The following is a 21,292-nucleotide window of genomic DNA, read 5'->3' as shown; positions in this document are numbered from 1 at the left end:
CAGGTAAAACTCTGAATTCTCTTAGGGAGGGTCAAACTAGATGCGTCCTTACTATGTGTAATGTTCACTACATATCAGTTTTTCCTAAGCTAACTGCACGGTTGAGGAAGTTCAATTTTCACTGTAAAGGAATCACTCCCCCATTGAGACTGGAATGGAAGTCCCTCATACAGCTTTTTTTTTCTAAAATTCCTAGCCATGCTGTAAAACAGATTTCTATTCTGATCCCTGTAGGGAAGTGAATAATTAGTTAAAGACAGACAAGCTACATAACTGCCTATGTATTTAATTGACATCTAGTTTGGTCTTTAAGAAGAAGAAAAGAAGGTGTGCAACTTACTTGTATCTGAGAAACAGCCACTGGATTGTCCATAATCCAAACAGTATAATTCCATTTATTTCTGATACAGAAAAAGCCCAATCTACACGATCAATATAATCAAAAAACTTATCTGGCAATGGAGGACTGAGCTCCTTGGGAGGCACCCTCTCATGTACCGCTGTGATAATGACAGCCGTTAGAATTAAGTTGAAGATAGCATACACAAAGGCAATGCCTGTTTTCCACCATTCTAAAGGAAGTTTGTTTCTAGATTCAGCGGGCATAGAAATCTGTATATAGTCTGGATACTTCTTGGTGCCTTTCCGCAAGCCATTGGATAAACCCTTTGGTTTGCTGCTGCTGTTCTTGTTCTCCTCACTGACAGTGAGTGTGGGTCGAGCATAACCATTTGCAGTTTCATTGTTCTGGACTTCCATGTGCTCTTCAAGCTTTGCTGTCTCTACGGTATCCATCAGGCTTAACACGTGCAGCAAAATTAACAAATATTTGTCTGATTTCTAATATTATCTCCTGCTTCTTTTAAAGTCTGCCTCCCGTAATTCCAGTCAATCTTGTTCCTTTAACAAAGCATGTAGAAACTGGGGATTCCAATTTAACTTTCAATTAAGGCTTCAGTTTTCCGGAAAGAGTCTCACAAGCTTTTCCTCCAGGTACCATCAATACATTCTCTGCAATTAAAGTTGAAAAAGATGTAAAATTTGCAAAAATTGTCAGTTACCTCTGCATGTATGTTGGACAGTACCGGTGGCGACCATTTCTAATGTCCAGTACAGCCTTCCTGGGAGATGGCTGGACATTAGATTTGAGCTCTTAATAGTTGCTTTCAGTACCTAGCAATTCTAAAATGCAAGTTGCCGGGCATCAAGCTTGTCCAGCAGTCACAACCTCAACACGATAAGGTCCTTCCTTTTTATCAGAGTTCTACAAGCTTTTGATTTATTATGTGGAATGCAGCCCACCAGTAACCTTACAACCACAAAATTTATTATCCAATCACAGGTATCCACAGATCTAAAACATAGACCATTTGAGCGCTAGGGGGCAGTTAGATAGTTGGTAGGCTGCATTTGACTTCATAGTTGTGCCAAACTACTATAATTTCATAAATATGGGAATAGGTTGTGGCTATTCAGAAATGCCAGACAGTTACACTCTGTACACTCCTATTGATTCTCTTTACTATTTCAATTTTCCAGTCTAAGCCCTGCCCCTGGGGCAGGGAGGAGAAGACGCAGAGTTGCTCCATGGTACGTGAAAGTCTAATCCACTGGTTCAAGGCATCTCTGTGTGCTGCAAGTCACTTAATTCATGAGTAATATCAGATACAGATAGGGCAGATAAGTTTGATGGGACAGGTAAGACTTCAGCTTTTAAAATATGCCCATTTACAAAGGGGAACAGAATGTCCTTAAGAATGAGGAAAATACATTTCTGTCCCTATGTCTTATTCCTGCTCTTAAATGTCCAACTGTGAAACAAGACAAAAGGGAATAGGGTGTACTCCAAAACAGGCTGCATGAACAAGTACAACAATAATGTTGTGAAGTGAGTTCCCTGTTTCCCCTATTTTAAGACGTAGTCATAAAATAAGCCATAGCAGGATTTTAAAGCAGTCAAGGAATATAAGCCATACCCCGAAAATAAGACATAGTGATAGGCGCAGCAGCAATGCCGGCCGCGGCAGGAAGAGGAGGAAAAAAATAAGACACACCCTGAAAATAAGCCATAGTTGGGTTTTTTCGTTTTTTGTTTTTTTGAGGAAAAATAAATATAAGATGGTGTCTTATTTTTAGAGAAACACCGTTATTCAGCCTGTCTTGTAACACTTACCCATTCTCCTAAAAGTAATGTAATCTTAGCAACATTATTGTTTGGTGCAGTTTTTGCCCTCAGAAAAGTGGTATTCTAAGGAACTAGTCCTGGTACTTCAACCTGCAAAAATGTGATTCTTCTTTAAAATTTGGGCAAAAATTAAACCATACAATCCCCCACTTGCACCCTCTGGCTATCTGGTACAGCTATGTTCAACACAAAAAAGTTCAAGTAAATGATTAATGTTACTTTCTGCCAAATGCCTGTTAGCAGCAGGTATTTGTCTTGTATGTCATTATGACAGAAGTATCCTATGTAATAGGAGCTACAGAGGGACAGGCACCTGAGGTCAGAACTGATGGGTAGGTGGGAGAGGTGTTTGTATTTCAGGGAACACAGGTTCTTCCCTGCAATACATCCTTCTGGTATTAGAGTCTGGTAACGGGGTGGAGGCAGGACTGGAGAGAAATAGGGAATGGAGAATGTGGATTAAACACCCCCCCACACACACTTTTCTCTCCAGAAAAATGCTTGAACCCCCACATTCACTACAAGGAGGGAGAACCCAGGGCTGGAAACCTCATATTTCCCTTGCAACATGCTTGTCCTTAGATACAGCTGCAAAGTTCTTTTTGATCTTTGCTTTCTCTCTCCTATCCATTATACAAGCCAAGCCTGACACTCTCCTTTTGATCTCTAGAAGCAGCACCAAATAATCTGTAGCCATTAGAAACCAAGTAATTTGTATGCTCCAAACACTGAAAGCAGTTGGGTCAAGATCACCAGGAACAATACACAACCAAGTAAGCAGTCAAAAGAATGAGTCCTGAACATTCTAGTTACTGAAGTTTATTTGTTCTGGCTCACCTTTGTTTTCACAACAGTGTAAACAAAAGAATATGTCAATACAATATCACTCCTTTAGAAATAGTCAGTACAATAACTGTAAATCCAAATGAAGTTAAAACTAAAATGAAAAAAATGAAAGTGGAGATTATTCAAAACACAAAGTGCAAGTTTGAATGAACAAGGACAGGAAGCAAAATCTAAATTTTCTATTTACATGGTGCTGTAAACTATGGTTAGATTAGCAGTGGTTGGTCAAGTCATTGCCACAAAAGAGGCTGAAGTGTGCTTTGAAAGTTAAGCCAATATATTAGATATAATTCTATACCCTTTGGAACCAAAAGGTATTGTGGAACATTTTCCTATTGTCAGTATTAAGGGCAACAAAGGAATAACATGGGAAGGAGGGGAATGCAAGAATTTGTTGAGGCAGGTGACACTATAGCCAACAGACATGGGAGAGTCCTAGAAATATCAGCTGATACCTTGGTTCAAACTGAGTAGTTGAGCATTGGGGCAATCCCTTGTTTTGGACGGAGGGGAGGTTGTAGTCTCCGCCTGCCCCCCCAAACGCTGGGGTATCCTGTTAGAGGGATTGGGGGGAGTGGTCATGTCCACCCTATTTGATGGGATCATCCTATTTGATGTAAGTCTTAGAAACCCCACCTGGATTGACCACACGTCCTTCCAGCGGGCAGGCCACAAGTATTTAGATTGCCCCATGCCCAAGCCAAACCTTTTTCATATGTATTCAATAAAGTTGTAGCCTGTTTTTACCCAAAACCCAGTGTCAATGGTCTCTTATTTATATGGGTTGGGGTATAGGAAGTCTGATGCCTTGTTCTGCAAAAGGATCAATATTACAGAGTACCCTGAACTAGCAAGGAGGATGCCTACACATTGTTTTAGGAAATGAGTTTAGAAAATACATACAATTCTTGAATGCAAGAATTAAGTGTGCCTTCAATTTTAACCCAGAAAAAAGAGAGAATGATAAACTAATTATTAGGTGTTTGAGAAATACTGCTTTAGATTGCAATAATTTGTGTGAAATATGTTTGCCTTCCAAGTAGCATCTTAATCATCTCCCCCGGCACCTCATCTGTATTTTGAAAGAAAGAAACAAGTATGTTCATGTGTCTAACTTGTAAGCTTGAGAAAGAGTGATCCAAGATACCAAGTCCATATAAAAGATGTGAATTGGAGAAAGTCTACTATATTGATTGTGCATTATTATTTATTTAAAGAAAACTCCTGCTTCTCCTTCCAGAATTCAAGTTTATTAGAACTGCTCCTTGTCACTGGCTCTCCCTGCTCACTAAACCCTGTTGCCCCTTCAGCAAACTCTGCTGCCTTATGGGATATCTTTGGGAGAAAAAAAGCTAAGCCTACACAAATCCGGAATCAAGTCCCTAAAACGGTAGGAACTGGTGTGTCTCTGCACTCCTTTCTTGCCTCACCTTTTTCTTCTTCCTCCGACAGCAAACAAAACAAAACCAAAAATCAAAATCAAACAACAGAATTTCCCATGACATTTGAATGAGGAAACTGATGTCAGGGCTCCATACGAACCAGAATATCAAAGCAAGGAATGCCTACTATTAAAACTCAAATACAGTTCGGTTTAAGCTGTTTTTAAAATCAGAAGATAAACTTCACTGCTTCAGTAAATGAACATATACTGAAAGGAGATAGTTTTACGTCCAGTAGTGCTTCTCTTTGGATATCTTATCCCTATTGCTGTGATATTTAATAATGCATTTTACATCCTTCATAACTCTGCAGCACAACCTGCGGTTTTCCCAGTATCATAGCTTAAAGTCATCATTAATTGGATTTGTTACATCCTTGTGTTGTACTGTACAAAATGATTTTACCAGGTTTTTATATCCACTGGCTAGTGTACAAAACTGGCAATGTCTTTTAAGATACTCAGTCATAAAGAACCAGAATACAATTGCATTATGCTTTTGCTTTGGCCATAGGCTATTTCAGGACAAAAGGCTGATCTCCAAATATAGCTTTCAAGATACAGGAGAGAACCATCAAATCAAGGCAGACAGCAAGTTTTTCTCAAATCAAGCACTTTACTTTGCAATATCATTTATAAACATCAAACATAAAGCTCATTAGACGAATGATTGCTTCTTTTATGAGCAAGAGCAAAAAACAGTGACCCGTTATCACCATAGTTTCAAGTACGGCATTATAAACACAATACATTATAAGCAAAGCATGTTGAGGATGAAGGATGAAGCAAGTTGGGATGCAGTGTCAACTCTTAGCTAGTGCACTGGAATAGAGAAGTCGTCATAATTCAGGGTGGGGATGAACTCCATAATTATCATACTTGGTAAAAATAACTGTCCATCTGGGTTGGACAAGACTAGTGGTTCCCAACCTTTTTTTGGCCATGCCCCACCTAACCATCTCTAAAATCCTGATGCTCACCCCCAATGATATATAATTCTTATTATTCAAAAGTGAACTCCTATTCACGTGGAGGAAGCCTAAAAGGCCATTAACTTGGTCTAAACAAGCTCGAATTGCCCCCCTGTGGGGTATGTGCCCCATGTTGGGAACCACGTGACTAGACCCTTGTTGTCCTTTCCAAATCATGAAATTCTGTGATTCTATGATAACGTATTCTCCAAAAGCATTTGGGGCCCCAGGTGGATTGGAATTATTGGATTATCCCCATATCAGGTAAACCTGAATTTACAGAGGTACTATATCAAGACAGGTGTTGTTTGAGGGTAATGATATGTGGACTATGCAAATTAAATGGGAATGCAAACAGCTGCAAACAAACAGTAAAGTTTGATGTGGACAAGCCCAAAGTTTAGTCATAGGCATTAAAAGTGTGTGTGTGTGTGTGTGTGTGCTGAGTAATATGTACTTTCATTTACCCAGCTAAAAAGTGTGAGTCAACAGTCAGCAAAAGGAAAAGTGTCATTAGTCACATGCCCCACCAAGAAGAAGCGGCTCAGCTATTTTTAGGATGTGTCATTTATATTTATTATCACCATGAGAGGTTGTCAAGTGACATAGGAATCTGGAATATTTGTGTATTAATTATATAAGTGTTGGTACCTAACTGTAATTTGTTCCTAAATGAGGCAAGATGTTACCACAGAATACACAGCGACTAAAACATGGGGATAAAGAAATACAGTTACATTTTAAGTTAAGAAGCTTTAGCATAGTTTTACTGCTGCCTCTCTTTCCATTTCTTGAAAATATAGACTCCTTGTCCATAGTGAAAAGTTTTAGCATTGATACATACTTATAAAGGGATGGCAAGAACAACTATAGTAGTTAAATATTAAATCCAAAGATACCTAGATTAGTCATGCTGTTCCTGACAAGATTTATTATTTTGTGTGACAGGAAGCAGCTACACACACTATGCTGAAGTAATATTCAGTAATGTTTGGATTTATTTAGTCGTACCTTGGTTCTCGAACGCCTTGTGACTTGAACATTTTGGCTCCCAAACGCCACAAACCCAGAAGTAAGTGTTCTGGTTTGCAAACCGTTTTTGGAAGCCGAACGTCTGACGCAGCTTCCTCAGCTTCCGGTTGGCTGCAGGAGCTCCTGCAGCCAACCAGAAGCTGCGCCTTGGTGTTTGAATATCGAACGGACGTCCAGAATGGATTCCATTCGAAAACCAAGGTACGACTGTATTTTCATTTAATCATTTCATAAAAATGATTTTATACAAAGCTTGATTGTAATTTAACACTCTATTCAAGAAACGAGTTGTTTCCTGCAAAAATCTAAATCCCTCATCTTTCTCTGAAAAAAAAAAAACACTTGTGGAGGACAAAATTCGATTTAAGATGGCCAGGTATCCTCTTTTCTTTTAGACCACCCAATATTTCAAGGGCTGTCTGGAAAGAGTCCTTTGTCCATTTGGTACCAAACATACAGGATGAAATATGAAGTAGTCCATCTTTCCTTCTACTATTAAAGTCAAACACAACAGGTACAATTCTTGGCTGGCTGGCTCTTGAGCTACAACAGAAACTAATGCCCCTGTGAAAAGAGAAGCAATGCTGTTCCTATGAACACTATGGAAAAAGGAATATACATTTCCTCCCATATGATATCTCTACAAGGAAGAGGAAATGATGTTGGTTACCTCCCTCCATATTTGGAGTTTGAGTTCACACATGCAGCTTGTTTTTGGTTTAAGTTAAAAGAAAGAAAAAACACTGCCAGTCACCTGATCCATAGAAAGAATATGCCACCGAGTAAAGGGAATCATGCTCTACTACCGGTGCACCCTATCTATTTTGTTTGATTAAATTTGGGGAGGGGGGTACTGATAAAATGATTAATAGACAGTAATTGAAGGAAATGTTATTTTGGAGCAGAACCTGGATCATCTGGGTGGTAAATTATGGATAAACCAATGCTGGTGATCTGGGGAGCATATAAATTGAATAATATGCTGGGGACAATTTGGATGGGAAAATAATTGGGTTTCTTAGGCAAAATTTTAATTTTAATAATTATTTCTAACATTTGCACACAAACGAGCATATGCAACTCTGTGTCCTCAGCATGGTTGTGTCTATCCTTTTTGCTGATGCATAACTGGTCACCCTGCTGGTATGCCCTTTACCTATACAGTGGACCTTTGTTCTTAACTTGTTTTTGTTGCAATATTATGTCTTCATTCAAAGCTGCTAGACTTTCTGTATTCATGCATGCCTGATACTAGAAGACCAACTGAAGTGTCAAGTAAGGCATGGGCACTAATTAGAAAACGTAACTCTCTTCAGCATTAAGAGGTCACTGTTGATACTACTGCAAGTATAAGAGACAAATGTGAAACATAATTCAGTTAAGACTGGCTGCTATCTGGCTCCTCCTTTCCCACAAATGTCTCATGGGGTCATTCCACTTGGTCATGATTCATAACAGCAACTATGCAACATTACATAACCCCATTTAGGTATCGATTCTATTTTTCCTCTTCCATCCCCACCCATTTCTTTTTGCACTGCTTCTGTTAGGCAGTATAGCTGTACTGAAGCCGCCTTCAGTGCACTGGCAGATAAGTAATATATAAATGCAATAAATAAACCAGTTCAGGCATGAAATATTCATCAATTTTAAAAAGCAACAACTAATGAGCAACTAGTTTTAGCACTGCAAAAATTGCCAGCACAGACATGTCCCACATTTATATAAAGCATTTTCCCTTCATCTTTCTACCCAAGGTGATCTCCATAGCAAAGATGTCACTAAAGGCCAGGATAGTTTAGACCTCTGATGAGTTTTAGGTTGTGAGTTTGCTAGTGTAACATTGGTGGCACTTGTTCCTGTGTGTACTTGCCTTATACCCAGATAATGTATTGCTTTTATCTTTTTAAAGTAGAAAGTGGGAGGGGAAAAAAATATCACAATTTGATAATGCATACCACATGCTTCTTAACACCTCTAGCAGGTCAGTGCCTACAGTCAAATATTGGCACTTTTGCAACAGTCAAGTTATGTAGCCACAGCAATGACCACAGGAGCTAGGAGGAGTGCAGAGAGAAGAAATGCCAAGGTGCATCTGCATTAGCGAAACCAGAAGCCTTCATCTGCCCCAACTGCAATAAAACATCTCTCTTGTGTATTGGTCTCTACACCCACAGCAGGCGATGTAACTCTCCAATGGTTTGCCTTTACTCCTGATGGCACACTCTTCCATAGTCTCTTCAGACAGACAAATGCCAAAAACAACAAAAAGGTGAGCAGTCAACAGAAGGTGATATTCTTTGCCACTGACATCATTCCAAATATTTCTACCATCATATAATCAAAGAGGAATGTATTTCCTTTAGGGTGAGGAGAAAGAAGAAAAGAAACTAAGTATACTTATTAAAAGAGGATTCAACAGGCTGCACAGCAGAATCTCAGAAAGTCCAAAAAGCTTAAAAGGGAAACATCCTATTTTTCCTTCTGACCTGACTATTGAAGATGTCCTTTGATCCAAATCGTAGGTACAATACAATGTCCCAAGTGACACTTTGAACTGCCATCACGACCAGTTCATGCTCAACAGTTTTACATAATGGCTGGGCTATACATGTACTCAAAGATTCTGAGGCAACTCAGAGCAAAGTTGGAGCTGTTTATGATGTAATCGTAATTCAGATGTGTAAAAATTCCTATTCAGAACTTTTGCTGAGCAGAGATTTGGCAGGTGGTAATTTTCATCAGAAGTCTTACATTTCAGATTCTTTCTCACGTTAGTCAATGTTTCATTTTAATGGTCTGTTAGTAATGATGTTTTCCATCAATATGTTTTCAACTATAGTATCAACTATGTGAAATAAATACTTTGCTTCCCATTGATCCCCTTAGCTTTTTCCTTGAACACTTCACAGCAATATTTCACAAAATGAGCTTTCTCGCTGTCAGCCTCTAAAAAAACCCAGGGGTAAGTGCTCCTAGATCAAGTTACTTTTTCCTCAGCCAAACCTATTTCATAAAGTTGCTAGGACACTGGAATTCCACTCAGTTTCTTGTAGGAAGGATAAGATCCAATGTATGAAATAGAAAATTGCCACATGCTTTGCATATAGAAGATTCAAGGTTCTATTTCTAACATCTCTATACAGGGCTGGGAAAGAATGCTGTTCAAAATGCTGTGGTTAAAATCTAAATGATGGTTTGTTTAAATTAAGCTAACTTCAAACTGTGGTTTATGAAGTTGCCTTGTTTCAAACAAACCACAGTCAAAATTAACCACAAGTTAGGAGTCAGATGTAATGCTAAACTGCTAAATGAAAGCTTCCAATCACTTCATTGCAGTCACACTGGAAGAGGAGAGGGGGTTAGAAAGCCCTGGAATTTAAGGATCATCTAGGTTCATACAAGGGAGAAATGTGCTAAGAGGAAGGCACGATTGGCAAATCCACACCGTGATCAACTCCCGCCCGGAAACCAATGTCCCCACTGTGGAAGGACGTGTGGATTCAGAATTGGTCTCCGCAGTCACTTACGGACCCATTGTTAAAACCGTGTTAATGGAAGGCAATCTTACTCGGATATGAGTGGTCGCCAAAGAAGATAGTCCCAGACAGCAGTGCCCACCACCTGCTAGCCATGATCATTCTAACTGGAAGTACCAGGGATTTCATGAAGATTTTATGCCTTCCAAGTATGTGCTCTATCACAAGAGCTATGGCACTTGACCTACTAGTTCCCATTTATGTGAAGAATGTTACCAAAAACCCTTCCTTGAAGCATTGGCCATACAACACTAGTGAGAAAAGGTTTCAGCAATTGGTGCACAGCAAACAGTACTGTATCAGGACTTCATATATAATTTATTATAGCCAGCCTCTTATTTTCTGCTGTTGGCCCACTGAAGTTGGGATGGGCGGCTTTTTATAACACCAAAATGGTCCCAACCGCCACAGCTAGACCACTGTACATACCAGCACAAATAAAGGTGTACATGATACTCATTTGACAGTCTGGCTTTACCCAAAAAAGTCTAAGTTAAAGAGGTTTCTATTGACACAGTTAAAAAACTCTCACTGAAAGATGTTATATTATGTGTCATAGTTGCCTTTGACTGGACTTAACCATTCAGGGGTCCTTTACATTTTACCATAGTAACTGGCACATTAACACTATTATTCACCAGTAAAATGATTGCAACATACATCAGTGAGGTCCCAGTTATTCAGAAGCAACATTAGACAATCCTAACCCATTTATCTCTATAAATGAGAATCAGTATCACTTGCCTGACAGAAAAATAGACAACTGTGATCTAGCTGCTTTCTGAAATTATTAGCAACTACATTTTTTAAAAAAGTAAATTTGTAATTCCCTCATTATCATAGAAAGGAACATCAAAAGGCCAGTCAGTATATTAGAAAGGCATTTCATGATGAGAAAGAGGCATGTCCTGGGCCACAACTCTTGTCAGTTTTGCTGGATTTTTAAACAACTGTTTCAGCCCTATTGCTGCTAGATAGCTATATCTAAGATAGCAGTTTAAAAAATAAATAAATCAGTCTTTCAAAAACAAAGCACAGGCTAAAATTGTGGATTGGCACATGTCCAAATGATTCTAGATGCCATGGCTGGCTTTCATACAGGCATGCATACAACCAGAGTACTAAAGCAGAAAACAATCTCAAATAATGCTGCGTAATTATGGGCTGGTGTTTAAATAGAGATACAGGAGAAAAGGAACTGTGGATGAAGAACTTTGACCCACTATAACATTTATAATATGCTATTGTCACCATAATACAGAAACAATGTATTTTCCCCAGCTTAATTAAAGACACTCTGCATATGGAAGCAGGATGCCATCTACAAGCTAGCTAGATGAGTATGTGTAATTAACTGCGGTGTGTAAGCCTGTTTGCCCCACTGCTAGAACACCCTTCATCCGCAACAAAACAGAACAGAGGAGGGTGTTCTGCAAGGTCAAGGTCTTGCTGCTTGTCTGCTCTGCCCCAGGGCTGGGGAAGATAAGTGAGAATGCTGCACGCCAGAAAGCCTTCCTTTCACCAAGAGGCACATTCCAGTGGTGATGCTGCCACTTATGCTTTCTGCCACCTGAGGCAGATACTTCGCCCTGCCTCATGGGTGAGCTGGCTCTGATGACAGAACATACCTATATAAAAATGCAGCACAAGTAAAAGGTAAAGGGACCCCTGACCATTAAGTCCAGTCGTGACCAACTCTGGGGTTGCGGCGCTCATCTCGTGTTATTGGCCGAGGGAGCCAGCGTACAGCTTCCAGGTCATGTGGCCAGCATGACAAAGCCGCTTCTGGCAAACCAGAGCAGCACACGTAAACGCTGCTTACCTTCCCGCTGTCTACTTATCTACTTGCACTTTGACATGCTTTCAAACTGCTAGGTTGGCAGGAGCTGGGACCGAGTAACGGGAGCTCACCCCGTCGCGGAGATTCAAACCTCTGACCTTCTGATCGGCAAGCCCTAGGCTCTGTGGTTTAACCCACAGCGCCACAAGTATATAGCATCTAAACATTCTCATGAACTTTAAAAATATAATACGGTCAACAAAATCGCTTACATAAAGATTCACACTACCCAAATTGAAATACACAACATCCACATCCACAACCACTCAGCAATCAGACTCTCCTTACAACACAATATTGCTCTACCACTCAATTCTCACTTTACTGAAAATGCTCAAAACATTTTATTTTATTGGCTGTGTTCAAGCATCACACTAAACTATATTTTTAGTTTGACACAAATAAGCCCAGTTGAACCTCAGGCTCACAATCTACTTACCCTCTTTGGTGCAGTTGTGAGGAGTTTGGAGGTTTCTGCTTACCCAGTTTCTTGTGAACTGGCTAAGTGTGGTTAATGTTAACTATAATTTCTCTTAAATAAGTTAATATTAACCAGATGACACAACAAGCTATATTTAAAGAAAAACAGAAGCATAAGTTTCCAAACTCATCTCCAATGCCACACAAAAAGGGGTGAGGTATGAATCTGAAACTCATTCACAACAAACAATAGTTTGTTTATTTATATTTGTATCTCAGCTTTCTTCTAAAAAGCGCACAAAAGGGCATACATGGTTCTCCGTATCTTCAATTTATCCTCACAACAATCCTGTAATAGTAGGCTGAGATACAGTTTCCCCTAGGTCACCTGGTCTCTCAGGTCCTAGTACAACACTCTAACAACTACACCACAGTGATACTGATAGCAAAGCATATTAATGTTTATGATGAAGCCTGAGGTTCTACCTCCACTATTTGAGGCACTATACCTCTGAGTAGCTGTTGTCGGGAGTTGCAGGTGAGAGTGCTGTTGAGCTCTGTTTCTGTTTCTGGGCATCTGCCCAAGGGCATCTGTTTGGCCAATGTGAGAGAAGACTGCTGAATGAGACGGGCATTTGGCCTGATCCAGCAGGCTAGAGGAGGATGAACCACAATTACTGACAACATCCAAAGAGACTAAGCAAACTTAGATTTAATGACAAGAAATTGAAACATTATTTCCTCAGTCAAGACTTACTTCTAAACCTAGGGAAGCTCACTTAACAAACAGTCCAATACTGATTAAGCCTATTTGTTATGATCCACAGCTGACATAATAAAAAGCATCTAAGAATAAGACTGTTGGCCTCATGAAACCACCTCAGGCTGCACTACAGCAAAACAAATAGGGGTAATCTACAGGACTACAAGTTAAGAATACTGATCTGAAAATATAGCCATCTTGAAAAAATGGATTTCACTAATTCAAATTATTGTTCCTTGGGGGAAAATGTTTTCTCTGTCCAACAACATCTTGCCAAATAAACCCATTTCCCCCCTGTGATTTCTTCCATATCCCCCCCACTTCATATTGTTGCAAGGCAACCCAATCTCTGAGCAGTGCGAGATTCTAGAAGTACCAGGCATGCTTACCAGGCTCTGTGTTTCCTTTTGAAACAAAGAGACACAGTGGAGACTTTGGTGTCTTTATGATACGGTATATGATTTACCGTATTTACACATGTATACAACCTGGACCTAGATATAGAGAGGGCAGAGAATTCACACCCCAAGAGGGTCTTGTTCCTCCTATTGCTGCAGCATTGGAGTCCAAGAGACCTCAAACATCAAGTCTGATCTTCTCTGCAGCATAAAACAGACTGCCCGCATCATGCTCTGCGGTCCCTCCAGCTTGCAAAAGGGACACTTTTTCAGTTCACTTACCTCACCTCCCACTGCAATTTTGCCCCTCCCTCCTAAAACTCTTGCCTTTTTTTTTGCTAACTTTCTCATCTCATGAAGATTTCCCATTTTCTCTTTGACCTAGAGAGTCTCTGTTAATGGCCTTCTTAAAGACTCAACCATTCCAGTGATTATTTCTTGATGGTTCTCTTGCCAGGCTGTTTCCTGGACGCAGAAAAACTGGTTTCAACTCCAGCCCCCACTAGACCTTGGAATATGGGGGTGGCTTAAATTCTAACCCTTTACTGCATCCAGATATTTTAGGATAGTATTGCCTAGCCACAAACTTATAACACTGTTGAAGGCTTTTCTGTCTATTATATTTAAGATTAAAGGTAAAGGTACCCCTGACCCTTAGGTCCAGTCACGGATGACTCTGGGGTTGCATGCTCATAGGTCGAGGGAGCTGGCGTTTGTCCGCAGACAGATTCCGGGTCATGTGGCCAGCATGACTAAGCCGCTTCTGGTGAACCAGAACACAATAATTGTTTTAACATGTATGCAAGTCCTCAGCAGATGTGTCATTCACATTCATCTACGATTTCCTCAAAGGTATTGTGAAGTGCATGGATCTCCATGCTTGGATGAACAGCCATGGACAGTATAATTATTACTTTATTATACTATATACTTTATCTGAACCAAAGTTTATTAGCTAACCCACACCTTGACCTTTCTTACTAGTCTTCTGTTACAGTCCCTTAACTATGTTCACCTCTGTTCTGTATGTGTCTAACATACAGTATTTCCATATAATTTTACTATGATTTCAGAAAACTGACATTCCCCAGGTTTTGTATAAAGAGAAAGACGGAGAGTCCTTTACACTGGCACCAAATCACTTTTATCTTCTGTCTAGTACCTACTGACATATAATATATACTAGCCACAGCAATGTGCATTCCAAAACATTACCTACCATTAAAAAACTTGAAATAAATAGCCAAGAAGTGTGTGCTATAATAGACCTTGTAATTTTGAACAAATAAAAAAGTATGGGTAGTTCACCTAAATTAAGGAGTTTTTTAAATTAAAAAATGACTATGTACGGAACAGCTGAACTTGAAAACAAAAATTCTATAGCAATAACTGCTACCATGCACTTTTCTCCAACACGTTAGTGCCTTCATTCAGGCAGCATAGGTTATGCAGTATGATGCCACATATCCATAGCTGCCAAGTCTCCCGTTTTTTGTGGGGAAACCCCGGATTTCAATCCGTTTCCTGCTGTTATCCCGAATAGCAAAAAATCCCGTAAATCCCCCAATTTCCTGCCTGCCAGGGAGGCTCCTTCTGCACATGTCTGGACATGCACAGAACCGATTTCGGGTGCCGCTCTGCCCATTATCTGGGCACCAGAAATCGGGCAGCACCGACACCGGAAGTTGCTTCTACGCATGTCCAGACATGCATAAAAGCGACTTCCGGTGCCGCGCCGCTGCTGATCCCGGATTTTTCAACGGGAGACTTGGCAGCTATGTACATATCTATGCAGTCATTAACCACTCTTGCATGTAAAGATAAGCTATTAACCATGGTTTACCATGAATGAGCAGCTATTGAACTGTTCCCACCCTTTGTGCTGTGATGGGAAGAAACAAAACCAGTGTGTTGGCACATGTTAAGCAAATTATCTGTTCGGTTTTTTCCTCCCAGTTTTTCTGAACAGGATAACCATAGTATACACATTAACCAAGAAACATGTGTTTTAGTACCGTGTTTCTCATATTGTAAGACACGTCTTATATTTATTTTTTCCTCAAAAAAACACACTATGGCTTATTTTCAAGGGATGTCTTATTTTTTTCCTCCTCCTCCTGCCGCGGCCAGCATTGCTGCTGCCCCTATCACTATGTCTTATTTTCGGGGTATGGCTTATATTCCTTGAATGCTTAAAAATCCTGCTATGGCTTATTTTATGGGTATGTCTTAAAATATGAGAAACAGGGTATCTTACAATCCAAGTGTTATTTTTTCCCAGAAAACTGGAAAAATGTGAAAAATAGCAAGATGGTACAACTTACATTTTCAAAAGCCAAATATTTTACATAGGTCAGATTTAAATCCAACTGATTTCAATTGGAATATACTTTCAAATAAGATGGACTGCAGTGTAGCTCAATCCTATACATGGGAATAAGTCCCATAAGGTTGAATGGGCCTTACTCCTAAATGTATACAATGGTACCTTGGTTCACAAACTTAATCCATTCTGGAAGTCCGTTCTTAAACCAAAGTGTTCTTAAAGCAAAGTGTGCTTTCCCATAGCAGCAGGGGACTCAATTTACACTCAACAGGAAGTGCAACATGTTCTGCTTCCAAGGCAAACTTCACAAACCGAAACACGTACTTCCGGGTGTGCAGCGTTCTTAATCCAAGTTGTTCATAAACTAAACTGTTCTTAAACCAAGGTACCACTGAATAGGACTGCTGCCTTCTTAGTAGTCACACTCTCCCTATGGAATGCCATCCTATCAGATGTCAAGGAAATAAACAGCTATCTGACTTTTAGAAGAAATCTGAAGGCAGCCATGTACAGGTATAGGGAAGTTTTTAATGTTTGATGTCTGTGTTTTAAGTTGTTGGAAGCCGCTCAGTCAGATGGGTGGAATAATAATAATAATAATAATAATAATAATAATAATAATAATAATAAATTGCTATTATTTTATTACCACCAGCCCAATCCTATGCATATTTACTCAAAAGCAAATCTCAGCAAGGTCAATGGCCCTGACTTTGCCCAAGTTTCAGCTCATAGCGGAGCAGGAATAGCCAGTATAGTTAAACAGTTCTCTGAGCAGATGCACATCTGAGGAAACAGTAGTTCATCTGTCTTGCAGAAACTTTCCCATCAATGCCTGTTTTAGTTCCTAAATAAATCTCGCAGCATCTGCTGGGACAGTACTGTCTGTGATTCTTAATGCCCTTTGGAATAATCTGGGACAGTAGTGCCCATGGTACAATAAGCCTCCTAACAGGCTGAGATCTGCAAAGACAGCAATGTCTCTGTTAAGAGCCATTCTTCCAGCATCTGCTTGGCATATAGCTGTTCTGTCTCCATATTAAAATGAAGTGTTATGGTACCTGCATTTATATAGTACTAAAAATATTGTGTAAAAACTATCCTACCTAAATGCAAATTAGACAAGCTAATACTTACCATAAATATTTTGCAAATAAAACAAATTAAATAAAAAAATAATAGCCTATAAAAATATAATTCGTAAGCTAAAGTAAATCATAGAAAAGGGAAAGTCCACATACATTCAATCCTGTAGACAAGCAAAGTCCATTAATATACATCCCTTTGTAACATAGATTGCAAACATGCAGAGGACACCAATAGACACAAGTTGGCAAAGGTGGTTTTCTGCTCACATTCTTTTTGAGCAGTTGGTGATGGCAGCCCTAGAATATTAAAGTGTCTACTTGGCTGCAGTCTTCAAACCACTTACTCCAGAGTACTCCCATTTTTGTAAATATGATTATTTTCAGTGGCTACAGCCATTAAGGGCTGCTTCTCATGTTACAATTTCATATACACAAACTGATCCTTGTTTTGCAATGTGAAAATGGATGTAGTTGTGCTCTTTTTTCACCCAATACAGAAATTGAATCAAAATCAAGGAGTGTATTGTAAGGAGAAGGGAATGAGAGGCAAACACCTGCATGGCAATTCTTAAACTAGAAGATGCATGCTGTTCCATAAAACAACCTTGACTGTAGATGGAACTGGGGTCTTAATATTTATGTACAGAAAAAGAGGCCCTAAAGCTAGCAATCATTGCCGTAATAAACTTTGTATAAACGTAACAGTTACTAAAAATGTAAACCAAGATTCTCAACTGTTTTATGCTTCAAGATACCTCCCTAAGGAAATAACCACAGTTAAAAAATGGCTTAGAGTTCAAATTATATCCTATGTATTATGAAGTATGCAAACTATCATGCTCTCCTCTTTCAAGATTTAACTATAGATATACTTGTGTTTTGATTAATAGGATGAAATATGTTGAAAAGAAATGCTTGTTAGATATCTGCTTTCTTAATTTTGTTCAAATATTAATATAATTATGTTAATGGACGACAAACATGCAGTTTCCAATTTTCTACTATAGTTAAGAATCCAGAAAACATTGAGTTGGATGCAGAAAGTTTCTTCTGCTCACATTATTATAAACTCAAAGATGTTCTGTTACTTGCTCAAGCTTGAGAGAAACCTACCTATTGTAGCCCTAAATGAATGCTTGGAAAAGCATTTGTGGAGAAGTGCTAGTAGCTAATTGATTTTTGCTCATGGTTCTTTGGGTGGAAATTACTACATGCAACAGTTTCGCGTGATATACATATAATCTGAAGGAAGTGAGAGATTTCAATATATGGCAATTAAAAGTTTAAACCCCAAATGATGTATAATGATGAAAAGTGTTGATTAAGAATACGTAAGTTGAAGAGTTGCAAAAATCTTTCAAGTGCTCAAGGGATTATAGACTGGAATACAAAGCAAAACAATCAAAGTATAATTGGGATTCTTATGATATTGATATTCTAATTTATTTAAATGCAATTTGTGAACTGATCATAAAGACTTTTATGGTCAGAGAGAGACTGATTTCTCAGACTGATTCAAGAATGTGGTAGGCAGGAGTGTACTTTCAATGCTTGAAAGAAAGAGGAAAGTCTTCTGGGAACAGACTGATAACTGTAAACTAATCAAAGTAGCAGGTCACATATCTGCTAGTTATAGATTGTCTTCTTTTCCTGCCTAGTCTTCCTCATTCAGTAGCTATGTGTAATCCTCCAAACATTACAGAGATTACTCAGGATTGAATGGCTTTGGGTTGCAACCAGATGTAAGCTTCCTTAAAAAGTAATACACCTGAATACTAAATTTGTTTACTTTAAAGACAGGCCTACTGTTGTCAATACCCTCACTTCCAAACAAGATTTAGACTTAAAATCTATATCTAAAAATCTGCTATCTCTACACCATATCCCTCAAGCAAAATACTCAAGAATACAAGTACAATTTGCAAACATTTGTGCTTACAATACCCACTACACAGCTGACAGAAACACTATGAGGCCTCTTTTTTTAGGGGGAGGAGACAAGACTTTTTACATCCATGAAGCAGATTTACAAAACAATCTTACTAAGCAAAACAATGGGAATATGGAAAACACTGTGTTTTGTTTGCAAGCTGAATTTTTTTGTTTTAAAATAATAATGGGAGCCAGGCTCAATCATGCTTAGCATAAACCCATTAAATTCAATGAAACTTCATTTGGACACAACAACATTAGGGAGCAAGGTAAACTCCTCCAACCCCTGGTTGGATTTACAGAGCAGTAGGCTCACAACTACATTGCAGCCCTGCTATGCATGGTAGTTGAGGTGGAAGGTGGACCACAACACTGACCTGGACCTGGTACAGCAATCAGATCCAAATTGCACGCAACACTGTCACACAGATGCAGGGCCAGCTCTGGATCCAACAGATCCAAGGCTGGCACAGCCCTGCCCCTGAAATATCACATTCAGCAGACAGAAGTGGGGAAGCTCCACTCCAGCAGAGTGATGCACAGGTGACAACAGCGGCTGAGAGAGGTACACCTCCACCCAATTAAACGCCCCCAGCCTTACATAAAGAGGATTCAAATTGTTCTGCCCCTATTCTATGCAAGATTGAGCCTGAATCCAGCCCAAACTGCATTTCATACAGTAGTGGTCTAACCTCTGCTTTTAGATAATAATCTATGTAGTATAACAATGTTATGTGTAGAAGCAACCTTACCATTAAAAAAACCCCACATCATTCCAAAGTCTCTAAAAATCTATTCAAGATAAACTGAATTACAGAACATTTCTACACATTTCTAATAAAGCACAGTCAAAACTAGTGAGGCACAAGCATCACCAAGTTCAAAACTACTTCTATGTAACTGTGACGTGCTAAAGAAAAGTTTGCCTGCATTTGACATTTTCACAATACTGTACATGTATTTTATGGCAATGAAATTGAGCCAGAAATGTTTTGTCAGTTTGTTTAATATTTACAACAATCTTATACAGTCAACTTTTATGCAACTCCCCAGAAACATCCTTCTGCTTTGGAAGCAACCTGCACTACCCTGGGAGTAAGTCCAATTGAACTCAGTGGGATTTACTGGTGAACTGACATGCAAAGGACTGTCCTATTAAAAACTGAAGTCAAGCAGATAGAAAAATAAAAAGGTTTTGGTGGAGATAAAGACATTTCGGAAGCAATATAGTGTAAAGCATTTTAAGAAAAAGCAGTAGGCTATTGGGCTAGTTTCATTCACATATTTGGCACCACAAACCTCCCCCCCACCCCCACCAGATTTTTCTTTTTGGGGGGAGCGCCATGGAGTTTTCGTTCCTTCCTATACAGTATACACAACTAACCCCTTGGCTGACCCACCAGCTCTTGAACTTACCTACGTATTTGGAGACGGGGAAAGCCTCCAAACTAGTTCTGCGTTCCAGCACTCAGCAGGAAAGTCTCCTGCATAGCCTCCAACCAAGCTCCTTGGCATTTGCAGTTCCTTCTGGCCAGAACTAGAGGCAGGCACTCCCACCACTGGTCTAGGAGCCGCAAGAAGAAACAGCTAGAAGAAAGTTTCATTTTCCCTTGCAGGCAGCTCCCCCCTCCCTTCTTCTTTTTATTTAATCCCAGCCTCTTTACGCGAATGCCATACGCACCGTTACCTCGGCAGTGCAACAGCTGGAGAGGTTTCCTCTACGCGAGGGCGGCTCCTGGGAGATGGAGCCCCGAGGCAGGCTGGACTGGCGGGGCCGTGGCTGCTTCTGGAGGCGCCGCTGTGTTTACAGCCAGTTTCATGCTCTTCGCTCGTCCCCTCCCTCTCCCTGCCTCCCTGCCACTGCCTCGCCTGACATCATTCATTCTCTTACATTCACACACACGCCCACTCCATTTCCAAACAGTGAGTCAGCCTAGCCCTGCTCCTATGCGAAGAAGGCTGGGCTGGAAAAACCGGTTGAGACCTCTAGAGGAAGGGAAATAAAAATAAAATGAGGGGAAAGAGGGGAAAAAAACGAGCGGGGTGAGAAGCCCTGCTCCAGTCTGTCACTAAAGGTGGAGATAGGAGGGATCTGCCACAGAGATCAAGGCACGGCTTGGTGCATACACTGAATTCGCGTTGCAATTAAGAGAATGGAGAGAGTTGGGGAGCAGATTCTGCAAGGAAACGAGCCAGCTCCTGTTTGGATAATCCTGCTCCTGATCTTCAGGCTACCTTAAACCGTTCTTCAAAAGAAGGAACTCCCTTTAGGATCAAACATGGGCAGAATCCGATCGTTCTAACTGCTGCTGCTCTTTTCAGCGTTTCAAGGATCCTCTTTCTTGGTTTCTTATGCCTCCGTGGTGCATTTTTCATATCAAGTCCTTCAAACTCTCCCCACCCACCCCAAACATAAGAGCCAACTCCTAGGGACCGACGTCCCTTCGTTGCCCACGGTCCCCTCTAAAATATTTGAAACCCCCCCCCCCCAAGTTGATAGGCATTGCCATT

The 21,292-nt window shown here is 40.0% G+C and overlaps 1 protein-coding gene across 6 annotated transcripts in view; it reads right to left on the bottom strand.

Moving 5' to 3' along the window:
- The window catches only part of SGMS2 (sphingomyelin synthase 2), a 33,661-nt gene extending 13,004 nt beyond the window's left edge, over nucleotides 1-20,657 (bottom strand). Inside the window, exons 1-2 of one of the 6 annotated variants that reach the window (XM_060278493.1) lie at nucleotides 20,463-20,657; nucleotides 341-20,345 (exon numbers count right to left, since the gene is read on the bottom strand). In XM_060278493.1, coding sequence (XP_060134476.1) covers nucleotides 341-795 — 455 coding nt within the window. In that variant the 5' untranslated portion in view covers nucleotides 796-20,345; nucleotides 20,463-20,657. The other 5 variants (XM_035112885.2, XM_060278492.1, XM_035112886.2 and 2 more) reach the window with 5 other exon arrangements.
- Nucleotides 20,658-21,292: the final 635 nt, after the last annotated feature.

The sequence above is a fragment of the Zootoca vivipara genome, chromosome 9 (genome assembly GCF_963506605.1).
Source record: "Zootoca vivipara chromosome 9, rZooViv1.1, whole genome shotgun sequence".
Taxonomy (NCBI): domain Eukaryota; kingdom Metazoa; phylum Chordata; class Lepidosauria; order Squamata; family Lacertidae; genus Zootoca; species Zootoca vivipara.
The sequence above is the reverse complement of the archived record's forward strand: the minus strand, read 5'-3'. Positions and strand labels throughout refer to the sequence as shown.